We start from the raw sequence: 16,760 nt of genomic DNA, 5'->3' as shown, positions 1-16,760 counted from the left end.
ATTTTTCTGTTAGGTTGGGTTGTTATCGTCGCGATTCTTTCGTTAGAATATTATTCATTGTAGAAATTGAGATTGTTTGAGATTGGGATTGGATCGAATAACGGCATCGATTCTATTTGTTTGTTATTTTATTATAGACGGTCCAAAAACATTGAATAACTTTAGTAAAGTAACTTTGATTTTATTTCAATTTTTTATACGATTATTTTTTTCGAATAAATATATTTTTCAAAAAAAAATTAATCAGTGACATGCATATTTTGTCCAGATAGTTCGTGGAATTTATTTTGTTTAATGAAAATAATAATTCGATTCTTTTATGCAAAATATACAAAGTACTACACAAACTTTGTTCATTCTAGACAAAATTATTGAAATTGCCGAAAACAATTTGTACGAACGTTCGATATGCATGAACAATTTCGAAAATCGTTTCCCCCAGGTTTAGTATTCATTGCACGATGGTTTTTTTTTTTTTTTTTACGAAACGTTATCGAGCAAGCTTTACAACTCGAAGTTTCAAAGATCAATTTTGAATTTCTTATTCGAGGCTAGTAAATACATAAACATTGGATCGAGCTTGAAAATATTTTGTTCGTGTATAAAGAAATTCTATCAAAATTTCTTTTCAAATAACCTCTGGCACAATTGAAAAGAAATTTCGAGTTTATTCTTAACGACATCTTTTCACGAACAACATTATTAAACCATCGTTATTTCTTCTACGTCACGAATAAGATTCGCAACAAACCATCCACCCACCCCTTTTATCTATCCATATTCTTTTCACGGATGATACAGGTGAACCCCGACCACTTTTCACCACCAGTTCTCCACTTCCTCTCGAATAACCGCCCCTCTCCTCCCAGAAGGGAGATTGTAACGTGGAAGAGATGATTGTAAAAAGCTGTACGAGCGAGTACGACAGAGAAGAAGGGTGGTCCTCTCATTTGAATACTTAGATTGGAAGGGTGTTGGAGGGGGTTGAACAAGGGGTGGCATCGAGGCGGGGCGCAACCTGGGGCCGCTTAATCGCGTTTTCCGTGAAATTTATGAGATCTGAACCGATAAGGTGGGAAGAAATAAGAACGGAGAAAGAAGGGGAAAGATTGGGTGGGCGATAGAGGAGGTTGGAAGAGCGTAACGGCCTGCTTTAATACGTGGAATGCCTGTGATTTTGAAGTGGATAAGGGGAGCCAAGGGGGGAGAGATGCTTTCCACTGTTTTTCGCGGATACGAGATCTCTCGCAGATGGGTTATTGATGTAAGTGTTATTGGGCACCAAGTTATTGGGGGTGTGTGTGCTCTCTGTAGCGGGAATTGCAGTTTCTTCCCGCCCCTTTTACTTTTTTTCTCTCCCTCCGCCTTGGATTCGATGGGTCTGATTGGATCCTTGGCTGGCTGGCAAGATACAGGGACGATACTTGGTAACGAAGCGTCGTATTCAGGGTGCGCCTCGCTTGCTCCAATGGAATTTTTCTTTATCTTTTTGTTGGTGATTATCTTGAGGAAATGTTATCTTTCTAAAGTGGAACGTATTCATATCTTCGGTTTTGGAATACAATAATAATTTTTCTTTTTCATTTTTACGAATCTGTATATTCTTTTCTGTGAAACTTTATCTTTAGAAAAGATTAGAGTAGAGTTATTCGTCGAGAAACGACAATTTCTCTAACACTTTCGCGTCTCTGTACACAATTCCAAGAACTTGCTCATCCTTTTACCTTTTGCCGAATCATATAATTTTCTTTTTTCTGACATATAAAATTTTCAAACAATCCGCTATACAAAATCAACAATCCTCATCGTAGACTAATTTCCAACTAATCTCGATGGACGTGAAAAGTAACGTCTAATCGAATCATCGTGATCCAATTAGTCGAAGTAGTCCAAATAATCACTGGGGCCCGTTTTTTGCCAAGGGGCAAGGGGATTACGGGTTAATCGTCATTCAACGCCGGTCGCTTTTTGTTCCCTTATTACGCTTAATCTTCACCGACGATGATATCAACGGAAGGAAAAAAAGGGCGAGGTTAGGAAGGTTTATCTATCCTCGGTGTTGTTTTTCCATCATCAGTCTACCACCATGGGCGGAGGAAGTGATATCGATAGATAGACTCGTCGCTTTTTTCTACGATTTTCGAGCGGAAAAATGGAGGAGAGGAGAGGCCGACTGATAAGAACGACTCTCGGGATAGACAGACCCGTTGTCATTTGTCAGACCATCTTTCTCTTCTGGAGAAGGTGAGTTGGTTCTGCCTTCTCGAGCTTTCTTCCCTCGATTCGGCCAAATCGCATTCTATATGTGGCGTTTCGTACAATTTATTTCGACCATCCTTTCTGTCTAATTCGCGATGCTCCGAGGAGAGGACTTCTTTTATTTGGGGGAGGTGCGTTTGATGAGTCCACGTCTCCTTTGACATCGTTCGTAATTAGAAGTTTTGGTGAAAATTTGTGGAAAAATTCCATCTCGTAGGCAATGTTAATCTATGTTGTATACGTTAAATATGTGGATGATACGTGAATGAATATTATCAACATGGAGGATTAATCTTGAAATGTTTGAAAATTGATATGCGTTAACAATTTGCGAAGATGATCATCTGGTGCGTAATTATAAAATTCGATAATTTGAATTTTATCACGATTCGAATTAGTTTCGATATTCAATCGTTCGGTTGAAATGAAATATTTATTATTCGATGAAAGTATTTTTTTTTTTTCACACCAAAGACGGAAAAACATATTAATACTTAACGCTTTCTAAAAAATATTCCATAGGAAAGGAATATTATTTTAATTAAAAACTTAAATTGAAATTGAATTAAAAATTTTAATTAAAATATTAAGTTGAACGAGGAGTGATAGCGTTTCATTTCTCTCAAGTTTGTGCAAGTTGTATTAATACACCGAATATATCTGATACGTTAATTCGAACGCATTTTTATAATCAAAAATGTATCCGATGATAGATATTTGTATTAAATTAAATTAAAATACCAAAGGAAATACGTATATACATACCTATTTCCTATAGAATAACAGAGTTAAGAATAAGAAAATTCTCCTAAATTCTCCTTTTCCCATAACACTTGCTCAATTCTTCTCCTAAGATAAATCTGCTTTTTTTTGTAAAAATCAAATTAGAAACGAAAAAGAATCCTCTCGAATATCTCGTATATAGCATAGAAAAGAGAGAGTCCAGTTCTCGAACACGCAAGAAAAGTGAGGCCCGATATCAAAAGCCATAGAATCCCGTGGCTCTAATGCTCTTTCTGACGAAAAAACAAAAACAAAAAAAAAAAAGGAAAAAACATTTACCCCGAGAGAAAACCGTTCACGTGTTCGTCATACCAGCCAGCTGAGCTGTTGTTGGCATTGAAAAATTCAGCTCTCGAAATTCTTTCTGGCGCACGTGCACATTTCGCACGCTCGCGCCGAATTCTCTGGGACTCTGGCAGTTTTCCTGGTGGATCGGGAGGGAGGAGAAAAAGGCTTTGGTAGGAGCGCATCGGCGGAAAACACACGGTCGAATCAAGATAAAGTGGATGTGAAGGTGGCCAGACGGCCGCGTTTGGATAAAAACGATATCTGTGTTCGTGCAAAGTGTAATCCGCGCACGAGCACGAGCGTCTCTATGCGTGTGAAGCTTAGGGCTGGGGGGAAAAGAAAAAAATAAAAAAAAGGAAAGGAAGGTGTTGGACGGTGTAAAACGTTACGATGATGGATCCATTGGAATTGCAGGCGACGAATCGGAATCCGATGATGGAATGTATATTTTTTCGGGGGACAAACTCTTTGTTCGATTATTTATTTGTATATATTGTAGGATAATTTGGATGTTGTAAAGTTGGCGGAGATTTTGTTGAAATTTCGTTGTATGATCGATCAATGCAACGATGGAAAATTTTTCGTTTTCATATTTTATTTTATCCAGTGGATCGTATTAAGATTATTTGGATAATCTTTATTTTTTTTTTTTTGGAAATTTTGAGCGCATTCAAGTGTTAGTTAAAATAAAGGTCATAGATTAAAAATAGTCTCCCCTTTGATAAGTTGAAATGAAGCGCGAAGTGAAAAAAAGCGTAGTGTAAAGTTTGATAAAGGTTTGATAATTTTGAAATTGGAAGATAATTTTTTAAAGAAATGCGAGATGTATCGTTCGCATTTACACGAATAAAATATTTGCAACGGGATAAAAAATATATTTTCCAATATATTTTTCAACAATAAATTTAATTTGTATATCTCCGTAGAAAGAAACGATTTAAAAATAATGCATAACATACTTTTGTTTCTTATATTTTATAGAATTAATTTTCTTAACTTCATCGTGTGGTATTGATGAAAATTAAATATATCTTATGCAAATTAAATATGAAAATTATGTAAATTGAATACGAAATTTTCATTTCAAATTTAATAATATTAATTATTTTCCATTTTCGGAAATACATATTAGCTTATGGATACATCCCTCTTAAATAATAATAATAAAAAAAAAAAAAAGCACATAGCCGTTTGTTTACGTACTCGTCAACAGTGCACGTTACCTGTATCAGGATTTTCCTATAAATAACTTCATGAATATATTCTATACCGTAGCCTGCATAAATAACATGTTTTTAATGTTTCCTACGTGAACAAACAATATTGAAAATTCGGCTGTATAGATAATTAATTATCTATTCAAAAAATTCATTCAGATTTTATGCACATCTGTTAGTCAAAAAAAAGAAAAAAATTTAAAACAATCGTTTCATTATATTATTGAATAACAAATTTCTTTAAACAAGTACGAATAACTTTCTTGATATTTATTCTTTCCAAATTATACATTCATTTATACATTTTGCACAGAGACAGGTGATAAATTTTTCGCGAATTCGTTATAATTGAACACACAGATGCACGAATCTAAATATCCGCAATTTCAAATCTCAACAACAATTCGCAAACATTCGTTGTACAAATTTCACATTTCGACAGTTATTTATACTGTCGTACATCCTTCCATCGTAAAAATAACCATATATATACCAGAACTATTCGTTTATCTCGTACTCGTGTATTCGCTCAAATCAAGTATAACCCGGCTCGGAAAGGAAAGCGAGGAAACGAACGAAAATGGAGGAGATATTATGGGATTCCCGCTTTGAGAAATCCGAGACTCGAAAATAAAAAAGGACGAGGAAAGTTGAAACGAAAGAAAAAGACTTCTCGTTCGCGCCCACCCTCCGCTTTTTAAAGCTTTAAAGCGAGTTGCCGCGCGAAAGATGTTTTCCGCGGAAAAAGAGATGGAAAAAGGGGGGTCGTTCGGCCGGGACACCGTGTATATGCAAATGCTGAACACACGCGCCGTTTCCACGGCAAACTTTCCACGTATCTCGACGAGTCACGGGGTGTGCGTGCGCGCCTTATCTCGGATTTCGTTTTCGGACTTTTCATCGTGCGACGTTGGCGGAAACGTGGACGGCGAAAAAGGAAGAAAGGAAAGAAGAAGAAAAGAAAAGAGAAAAAAAGAAGCGAGCGATCGTTTCTTTCCTGTGGTCGGTCTGTAAATCGGGCGTGGAAAGGTCGTGCATTTCTGGCGAACGATATCACGTGTACGCCTTTTAAAGTTGGGCCGAGCGATAGCGATCTGGGTTTTGATGAAAATCGAGGAGAACGAGATGACAATACGGTTATCGTGAGTTTTCTTTCTTTTTTTCCTTCTCGCCTTTTGTCGATTTCGTTTCGAGGGGAATATTGTTAGAGGGATAAGGTTAGGGTTAAGGTGAGAGGATGTTGGTGGGTTTGGAGAATTTATGTTTTTGAATACTTTGTAATTTCGGTTTTTTTCTTTCTTGAAATTGAAGATTGTAGAGAAAAAGTGGTAAGATTCTCTGCTTCTTCTTTTTCCTTTTTGCTTCGTTGATTATCTAAAAAAAAGTATCTAATGTACAAATTTTTTACATTTTTAAATTAGACTCGTACATTCGTCGCATTCGATGTTGATGAATAAATTAATAAGATAAGAATGTTGGAAATTCGTGATTAAATTCATTTTTTTTTCCTTTTTTTTTTTATATTAATTAGGATAATATAGAAAAAAATAAATGCTCCGAGCGGAGTAATAAGAATATTATCAGATATTCGTATAAAGCAGAAGTAGGTCAAAGTTTTACGATCCATAGCTGATGAGGAAAGTTAGAGATCAGTCTGGTCGTGCTCTATATAAACCTATCTAATTAATTTTTTTTTTTTTTGATGAAATTTATATGTGTTTATTTATCGTATTAAACGACGCGTAAAATTTGTTGGATTAATAAACAGTTAATTTTCGAGTAATTAAACTTTGGGATTTCAGATTTGAGTTTTAATTTCTGTTTGTTGATTAATTGTCGATTATTTGAAGACTCGATCAAATCTCACGTGTTTAGGCTCCATTTAGATTTAGCAAGTGTCAATTTACAAGAGATGTTATCCCAAAGATATCTACTTTGGAATATTATCTACTCAGGGAAATTATATATTTCGTATTTTTCAAAAGAAATTCGAGAACTCAGTTTATTATTTATAAATTCGATCAGATTTCCTTCGTATCATTACTTTGAAATTTAATTTCACCAGAAAACTACTTAACCGAGTTAAGAAGTTGGCTCGATAGAATAGATTAGCATATTGACAGGAAATCGAAATTTTGATTGTGATATCGCTTCAAGTATAATTTCTTCATAATTTTTAATATTATAAGAAAAAGATTATTTTATCATTATTTTCACATAGAATAATATCTTCTATACGGAGAAACAATTATTTTTTACATCCTAATTACGCAATATAATTAAACAAATCTTATTCACACCAATTCAAATTGCCCATTCTCTTTCAAGATCTCGATAAAATTCCTTTAGCCCAATAACGCGTTAATAAATCTTCCTCATTCTCGTTCAAACTACGATAAAAAGCAAATCGAAGCATACCACAAATTCGTCTCGAAATTGAAATCCAAACCCCTCTCAACAACACCTCTCGCGACAGAAAGAAACGTTCGTTCACGAAAAATTCGCTTTTACTAATAAATCTTTGGCCGATTGATTGCTCGATATTTAGGCGAGCACTCGTACGCGCTCGAGGCGAGATCGAAATCCGATTTATTAATAATGAATAGAAGGGGAGGCCATGTACAGGCGATAACACAGAGGGAATTGGTTGATGGAGGAAGTCGAGTAGGTGAAGTAACGAGGTTTCTCGTCACACGTGGAAAATATTTCACACGCTCGATTGCCTATTGCTTCCCGTAACAGCGATATTTTCAGGAGGAAAGGGGGGCGGCGAGAGAAGGGTTGTGTCGCCGGTGCCGCTCTCTGCCGAGCGGAAAATTGACATAAACTGTTGCTTCAGCCACTCCTTCACGCCTCTCTCAAAGCGCACGTCGTCGACCTTTAGAGTCTTTTGCCGCGAGAGAACAGCCGGCTCCTCTCCGACGTGAGGGCGGCGCCAGCTTTTCAGATTTACACGAGGCACCCTTGACGAGGTTGCCAAAACGCGAGAAAGCTTCTTACGGCGTGATAATGAGTCGTTGATAACGACTTGTTCCTTGTTGAAGAGGCCGGGGAGATAATTGCTCGTCTATACCGAAGTAACGAGAAGTTGGAGGGCGGTGGTGCAGGATTCGTAGGAATTTATGGATCTTGGCAGGGGTGGATTTAATTGTTGGGTATAACGAGTTGTTTGGATGTTGCGTATTATGATGCTCGATTTTATTTCGTTCTATGATAATTGTAGGTTTACCTGAGAATAAGAAATGGTGTGTTTGGATTGGGATCGATTATATAATTTCTAATATTTCATTTATAGGAGATTGTATAATTTGTAATTTATGAATATGTACGTAATAACAAGTGTGTTTACTTTTATAATAATTTTTATTACGAATTAGAAGAGCAGAGAGGAATTCTTCGAACAATGTTTAATTTGATCTGCTGCTATCAACCACAAGAGATATATAATTTTTAAAAAAGATGCATTATTCTTCCCGTAAGTGATAAAGCCCGGCCAAGTAGAAGCAGACGTAGCAAGTTTCTTGCAATGACGTTAAAGCAAAAAACTCTAACCCTTATCTACCTTATTCTTGAATAAATCCTTGAAACCCTGGTAAATTATGGTTACGAATATTCTATCAGTTCTTCTAGAGTATTTACAATAATAGGTAGTGATTATGAGAGGAAACAAAGTGAATATGGTGGCTAATTATTCGTGTATTAAATACGACTTAAATAAATCTAATGGAAATTTCTTACACAATATTTATTTTAGATGGCTTGATAAATTTTTCAATTTTTCACCAGGACATAACGCATTCCCTTTCTCCAAGAATACAGATTTTTACATTTAATTAATTCTAAAAGATTCAGAAAGGTATCGAGTCGGTCTACGAGAAATATAAAATTTATCGAATCAACAGATATTTCTCTCATCGTCTCTGAAGACTCGTTTTCCATTAAGAACACGCACAAAATGAAACGTGTCGATATCAAGCCAATCCTATCAAGTCAACAAATATTATCAATAATTCTAATTCTGGAAGCAATACGAAAATTAACAAAAATCAACATTATTCGATTGCACGCGAGCGTTCAGTTCGTCCATCCTGTTTCTCGTCAGATGAGGAACGCGAAAATTGTTTCGTCGCTATTGGTTTTTATACACGACGTGAGGATATAGCTGTTTGTTTACAACACGGAATATTTGCACAATTCTTTCTATCAACAGATCCGCGTTTGGAAAAGCCTCGAACGCGGGACTCGGCCGAGAAAAATAAAAATCTTCCTCCTCCCTGCTATTTATGACGGCGTAAACGTTGTGCCACGCTGTTTGATAATTCGCCGTTGAAGGTGTTTTACGAATTGAATAAACAGCTTGGCGGACGAGGGTTGGAAAATTTTCGCGGATATTACATTCGTACTCGACGAATATAAAGATAGAGTTCGAATAATAGCAATGTGCCTGTTTCATATTCTCGAGAAGATGCACGAAAGTTCTCTCGCGTTGAAAATAGTTTTAATTTTATTTTATAGGTTTATCGGTGAGAAGAAATACGATGTAAAATAAGTGTTATTTGTAAATTTTTTTATATTTTTGTTTTGAAATGTGTATGTATATATATATATATATGATTTTTAGTGATGGTGAGAATATGAATTTTTGATTGATTAATAATTTATAAAATATTTCTGGCTTTATACCTCTTGTAGAATCGTAGAGAAAAATAGAAAAGTTAGATTCGATTAAAATAAATGAAGATCGAGGAATGGTAATTTTCAAATTTATTTTTATGTTCGTAGAGGAAAAAAATTTAAACGTGATAGAGCTCTTAAGATTATTTTCATTTATAACTCTTCGTGAATTTCCGACGTGAAGTTAATTTATCAACGTGTAGATTGAAACGTTCTATTACAATTTTATGCATTTAAAGTTATTCTTAAGAGAAAGCAGAGCGAGAAACGAAGAGATACAAAGAGCAACGCGTCTAAAAATATATGCGAACGATAAGGTACATTCAAAATTACTTATATTTATATCCTTTTTATTCTCTGACTCACGTCTTGCCTTCACAATCAGTCAAATTATACCATCGAGAACAGGAGAAACGTAACTCGAAAACGCATCACGAAATTCACTCGAGAAATATTCTCTAATCACCGATCCATCCGCAACATAAGAAGAGACTTTCCAATATAATGTGCATAATTAATTATAAAACTTTTTAAGATATCCCATTCGAATATCAATTTTTTTTTTTTTTTATCATTATGCGATCGCCTCATTTTCATAGATATTAATTAAAATTCACACAAATCCACTTCACTCGTGTGACGAAGGAATATCTCTTGAACTTTAATAATCAGGTTGGTACCAACATCACACATTCAAAAATATTCAGTAATGCTGTCTGTACACATTATCCGGTTTATACAGGGTGATCTCTCTAATGATTTTTATATTTAAGTTGTTATTCCAACCAGGATGTGGAATTTTTAATTAAATTTTTACGAAGTGAACTGAAGAAATGGAGGATTTTATTTCTCAAGTTTCGCAACACGTGTTACACTTTGGACATTCTGTCTTTTTTCGAATATAATGTTTTGCATAGATTTTTGCACGCTCAAAATTTGCACGAATATACGTAGTTCAGAGGAAAGTTTGCATAAAATTCCACATTTCTGTGAAATGATCGATTCGTTCTATTATAAACGTCGAATAAAAGATGAAACAAGGAAGAAACACGTTCGATTATTTTATCAGAAGATAAAATTTCTACCCTGTATACAACGTTTGTGGTCGCGAAATTTTCTACGTGCACATTGATATTTTTCGAGGCTGATCCAATTAACGGAAGGATCTTCGCGATTTCTTCGAAGAAGCCGGTGCTTCCGCCAAGCGCTCTTCTTTCGGTCGTTTTGACCGCCCTCGTTAATTCGAATGACAGTCGATACTTAGGGCATCGTATTAATTATCCCGCGATAGAAGCCTCGAGTTTGATCTACTTTCCGTAATTAATACTTCACGATCTCTCTTCAGATCCTTCGCGATGAGATTGTTACTCGAATTACGTTTTCTCCCCTCCCTTCTTTTTCTGTTTTGTTTTTTCTTTTTGGAATTATACAGAATCTATTTGATTTTTTGAGAATCATTTTCTCCATTCCTTTTAGCCATATCATTGAAACGACGTGGATCGATACTTCTTGATTAGTTTTGGTTAGAATTAATCGTAGATTGATCTTCTTTGAATACAGGGGTCGAAAGAGGGGAGTGGTTTTAGGTTTGCTATAGTGATTAGATGAATTTATGATTGTGATTTGGATCGATGTGATTCGTGGTAATGGTGGATGTAGAATTTTTCTTTTTTACGATGATGGTAGTTTTTTGAATTTAAAGTTTCGTATTTGATATGTTATTTAATAATATAAAATATTAAGGACAAGTAATAAGATTCACAGGTACGATAAGTAATAAAACAAATTACAATATTATTATTTTGTATTAAATTACACAACAATAATTTCAATTCCATATCGCGTACGAATAATTCATCATAAATGATATATATTTTCGAGCATTCAATTTACATTATTTATATTATTATTCTATCATCCTGCAACGTTCGTACGATACAAACCCGACTCAAACTCGAGAAAATTTCTATTCTTAATGAACCGTGGACCGCTCGAGGAGCTGTTCTCGACCCCTGATCTTTGATTCCTCGCGAAACTTCCACCTTTATGAACTACGAAAATCAGGATAATTTCGAGTAAGGGTGAGGAAATAAGGTTCTCGCACGCGTGCATGCTGGCGGATCCTTTGGCGAAGTCGATGGCATTGGCCCAAAGAGAATTTCCTAGTAGCACGGGCTCTGCACGGTTTCCAGTCACTTGGAGTCACTACCTTTGTGAGTCACCTTTCCCATCCCCCTCCATGCTTCTCCATTTTCTTTCCGTCCCATTTATTTGACCGTGCATACACCCTCGTGTAAATCTAGGAAACTGCCCCTCCTCGCTTCCACTGTTTTACATTTATTTGGTATTACTTTGGTATAAACAATGGCCGCGAACAAGGAACGAATTCTTAACAACTTCTCTTCAACAACTTTTTTTTGAATACAATAACTTCATTTTTTGTTTTTGCTTTCTTAATATTCAAATTTCATCGTGATCCTTTTTCATTCACACGAGAGGAGGGAAAATTAGAGAAATTGTCAAATCAGTGGTTCGGAATCTTGGATATCGATTATTTTAATCGAAGAATTGCTCGAGAGAGATTTTAAATCACATTTTCCCGTTTATTCGGGAAATTGAAATTTTAATTCCAATTTAAATTAACTTAAGGAATTGACTTGTGCAAGAGACGCGAATAGAAAGTATTCTCGTGCTCGTAAGAATCATACGATAAAGGTATTTAATGAACGTAGAATATTAAGAAGCTATTAACTCAAGTTGAACAATTCCTACAACTGCCTCTAACTCACGTGTATATTTGATACACGAAAAAGAAAGAAAGAAAAGAAGACACGGGAGCTAAACTAGTCGAAGATCGATCGCATGCGATCGCGTGCTTTGGAACGTGTCCTCGTTCGGTTCTGAGAAACAGCAAAAGGGTTCTCTCGCGAGGGTTGAGCTCGAGTTTGAGGATACAGGTGCAACTGCACGGGTCGTTAGCGGAATCGCATTCGAACTCTGGAAAGTGGTGCTCTCCTCCCTCTGCAGGAAATACTTTCGAGTGGCGGGTCTCTTCACAGGTAACGATCTTTCTCTTTTTTGCTACCCCCAGGCATCCCTTTTCCGCCCTTCCATCCGTGCCACCCCTTCCACGGACCGATATCCCCGCGTGTAATCCGTAATAACGTTTGAACAGCGCCCTTTGAGGGGCATTAGGCGGTGTATAAGGTCGGTAAGTGTATCTGGCAAATCGGCCTCCTGGTCCGTCGAGTATTTTCTCGAGGAATTTACGAGAACTTACTTCGACTCTTGTTACTCTTTTGACAGGACGAGAAGATCGATTCGTTGGCGGTTGTTCGAGTTGTTGGAAAGGATTCGTCCTGTGATATATTTAACTTCACTTGTGTGTAGGGGAATGTTTTAAGTTTACGTTAAGAGATGGAGACGAAGATTTTTTTTGTGTATCAATTTTTGAATTTTTATCTTATTTTTGGCTCAAGGATTAATTCTCTAAGAATGTGTCAGGTGTGTAAAATGTGTAATTTATAAAATCGAAGAGTAAGAAAGTAGTGGGAAGAAAATTTGATAAAAATCCAATTTTGGAAAAATATTTAAGTGATAAGTGGCAAAAGATAAGAGAAGGTTTTTTTTTAATATAATTTTTAAAATTTACGAAGAATATTGATATTACAATTATAGATTGTTTCGTAGATATTTTAAAATTTAACTTTATGCGACAACGCATTCATTACATTTTTATCACTCCAAGTGTTATTATATGGTAAAATTTTAAAATAGGTAAAGGTTTAATGTCCGCATCGTCAAGCTTACTGATAATGATTATTTGCACAAAACACAGTGTGGTATGCAAAAATATGAAGGGTGAAAATAATTGCAATACCTTGAAAGGAATTCAGGGTAACAAGAGCAAACTAATGGAAGCGTGTCAACGAGAAAATCCACATCAAATTTCAATGCTTCAAAGAACACCGTATAATATGCCGTTAAAGGGTGTTGCGACAGAGGAATCATAAATCAAACGCGCCCACGATGCAATTATAGTGCTTGGTTTCTAAAACAGCGAATCATCCTTCGATATGCAAAAATAAAAAACCTATTCAAATCCTGAGAGGAAATGAAACTTGCCAATGTCATTAACAACTTTCATCTATTATAAATGGTTATCAAATACCTAATTTCTTTCCACGCTTCACACATCATTTCAACTCCTGATTTTTCAGATGAGAGATTTTCTTTTAACAACAGTAGAGAAAAAAATCTTTTCAATCTCGATCCATCTTTGAATTATCTCTCCGCTAATTTCCACACCATCCAGCATCGTTTCCCTTTCGATCCAATCCACGTTATTGAACGCGAAGACGCGAATTTCAGGATGGATGGTTGGATAGGAAGGGGTGTGTAAATCTGGAAATCCTGGCGAGGATTCGATCAGCTCCACGGTGGAGAACGGTCTGTTACTTTTCAGGGCTGGCTGCGAGCAGATGTACCGCGGCGGCAGACTTGAAAAATTGCATTTTGTATTCAATAACTAGACTGTCAGTCCGAGCAGCGTCCTCCTATAACTCAAAGCGCATCCCACGTGAAGAGACTCTCCTCTCCTATCTCTCTTCTCTTTGGAGGAAATAGTATAGTTCGATGTCTTGCCTGGAAAAGAGAGGGGGAGAGCTATTCGTCGCGGGATCGTTTGCTTTGGTTTTCTTCCTTTGGGGATTGACAATGCGAGTACAAGCAAAGTACCGAGTTCGTATGGGGGATCGTGCAGAATAGAAGCTTTGAGGTTTGGCTCTGTTTGGATGGTAGACGACTTGAATTAATGCGGAGTTCTCGAGGAAAAGAGGAGATTAGATACGAATTTGGATCTTTTTTGCTTTTTTTGAATTTTGATATATTTGGAGGATTGATTTTTTAATGGGTGAAATGAAAGGAAAAGTTGGAGTGCAAAAATGTTTGTTGGAAAAGTGGCATAAATTTCCAGTTATTGATAAACAAAGTTACTATAAGAAGTTAAGTGTAAAGCGAGTTTTGAAACTCGTGAACTTTTAGTTTCGTACTTTGATATGATGTCGTTACACGTTCTTATAGCGATTTCAAAGTTGTAATTGTATTATTATTAGATGCAACGAGGTCCTCTCAATGTCTTTTTGAATGAAATATTTAATTAAATTCTTTTTTGTAGATATCCTCTAAATTTTATTGTTGAATCTCTAAAATGATCTAGTTTTCAAAGTCTTTTTTTTTTTGAGGATATAGAAATATTGACGGTCTTGCGTGTAATTTTTAAGTTACGTTACGTGTTGCAGGAAATGTGTATAATATAACTTATTTTTATTGTTATTTTTCTCATCGTTAATATCTTAAGAAACGAATATATAATTTATAGCATATATTTGATGTTGCAATTGTTTTTTTTTTTTTTTCAATTCTTGGTAAACTCGTAGATAAAGGTTTGCTTGATTAAATCCATCTATTTTTGTATCTGGACAATACATAATTTCTGGGATATCAATTATTTTGAATATGAACTCTTGTCTGATCTGATTTCATTTGTGGCTTGATTCGATATTACTTGAAACTCTACAAAATGAGTCACATAACTATATTAAATGGTTGGTTAATTTGTTTTATACGAAGTTTTGTACGATTCAAGAAGGATATATTGCAGACGAATATATGAAGAACATATAAAAATTATTATTTTTTAATGGATCGTTGCAAAAAGGAGAGTTAGTTAAATCATTTATAATGATAAAATTATCAAAAGATATTGTAATACGAAAGGAATATAATAAAATCTCGTTTAATTCTTCAATAACTAATATTTTCTTGCAATTATGATTGAATGCTTGGAAAAGTTTTTCAAGAAATACGTACAAGTACAATTTTTAAGTTTTTAATATAATTAAGAATAATCTTAAATAGAAACATGAATGTTAAACTGATTGATATTCTTACCTCTATTTTCTGAACGATTAAACTCGATGAAAACGTGTGTTATATTTCTAATTTGAACATTAATATTCGAGAGGGAAATTCAATTCTGATTAAATGCCCAGGAGAGTATTAACATTATGTTAACAATTTCGTTTCATTTTGTTTCAGTTACAGTCGTTTCAGTTACCACCGTCCCGGATCCGGAGTTCGTTGATGAAATAGGAAATATCACAGTCCCAGCAGGGCGTAACGTGAAATTAGCCTGCAGTGTTAAGGATTTGGGACCGTACAAGGCAAGTGAACGCATTTATTCATGCAAATTTATTGTAAACAATTTTAAAATCTCGAAATATTTATTTATCTCATCTCATAGATAATATACAATACGCATAAAAATTGTCGGGAAAAATAGATTAAAAAAGCTTAGCTTACTTTGAAGATAAAATAACCTAATTTTATTAATCTATCTTTTATATCCTATAACAATTAGAAAAATCTTTGTACGAAGTTTCTGTATGTCGAACTTGTTAAATCCTCTTTTAGTCAAAAGCTTGAATAGACGAAGCTTTAATAACTCGAAAATTTTACCTTTTCCATTGAGATTCAACAGCATTGAAAGAACAAATTTAATCTGATATTTAATTACAATCTTTCCTCCATTTCTCCCAGAATCAGAAATCATCCCAGGATTATTGAAATAAATCCTCGTTCGAGCAACAATTCAAGCAAAATTGTTCGCCTTAATTTTGTCAAAATGTTCTTTCGAATGATTGAAATGATTCGTCACGAATTCCCTTTCCAAAAAACCAACTGTCCATATAAAATATAATAATATAATAATTGAATTATTCCACTCGAGGACGAACTTTTTATTCCCTTTAAATAAAAATTCCTCGATCTTGGTACAAACAAGGACATCACATATCCAACAAACGGAGAACAATTGAAGTTTCTGCATGGCCGACGCAATCGGAATATCCGCTTGTTTCCAAGGCGAGCGCCACGACGTATGATAAGTAAGTGGGATCAGGCGCCACGGAAGTTCTCGGTTAGCTACGATTGCCGATTACACGGCGTCGTTAGATCGAGCTGAAATCGTGCGCCGCTTTGATGAACGCGATTCATCAATGAAGGAGCTCGTTAAATTCGAAGCGCGAGGAAAGTACGCGCGTATCAAGTATTCTTGGATAATTTTCTCGTATCCTGGAAATAAAATTAATTCCTTGTTGAATTGTGTCAACGGTGTTTGCGAATTTTTTATGATGAGAAAGTAAATTTCGAGATATGGATTATCGTAGATTTTTTAGAGAGGGATTTGGTATTTCGAATTGGGAGAAGGAAAGTACAAAATAATATGGAATGAAAGTTTTAAAAAAAGTTTGATCGAGATGTCGTGACAGATATCGAAGAGAGATATTGGGAGAGATTTCAAGTTAGGAATAATTGGGATGGAAATTTTTCTACGTTTAAGAAAATAAGTTCGAATTATATGTAATATTAGATTCACCTTTTGTCTATTGTCAGAGTATAGTTTACTAGATCTTACTTGCGTAATTTTATTTATATTCAGTCCATGTTACTTTTAATTAACGTCAAATTTTGAAAAAT

General features: G+C 35.2%; 1 protein-coding gene across 4 annotated transcripts in view; it reads left to right on the top strand.

Moving 5' to 3' along the window:
- LOC100871130 (lachesin) overlaps positions 1 to 16,760 on the top strand; it is a 306,132-nt gene that overhangs the window by 64,138 nt on the left and 225,234 nt on the right. For all 4 annotated transcript variants that reach the window (XM_086903121.1, XM_086903123.1, XM_086903122.1 and 1 more), the window contains exon 2: positions 15,321 to 15,445. In XM_086903121.1, the coding sequence (XP_086759247.1) occupies positions 15,321 to 15,445 (125 nt within the window). The remainder of the gene's footprint in view (positions 1 to 15,320; positions 15,446 to 16,760) is intronic.

Source organism: Apis florea, unplaced genomic scaffold (genome assembly GCF_048593485.1).
Source record: "Apis florea isolate Af1SG1 unplaced genomic scaffold, ASM4859348v1 contig_2278_pilon, whole genome shotgun sequence".
NCBI classification, from domain to species: domain Eukaryota; kingdom Metazoa; phylum Arthropoda; class Insecta; order Hymenoptera; family Apidae; genus Apis; species Apis florea.
Note: the sequence above shows the minus strand (reverse complement) of the source record. Positions and strands in the feature narration are given on the sequence as shown.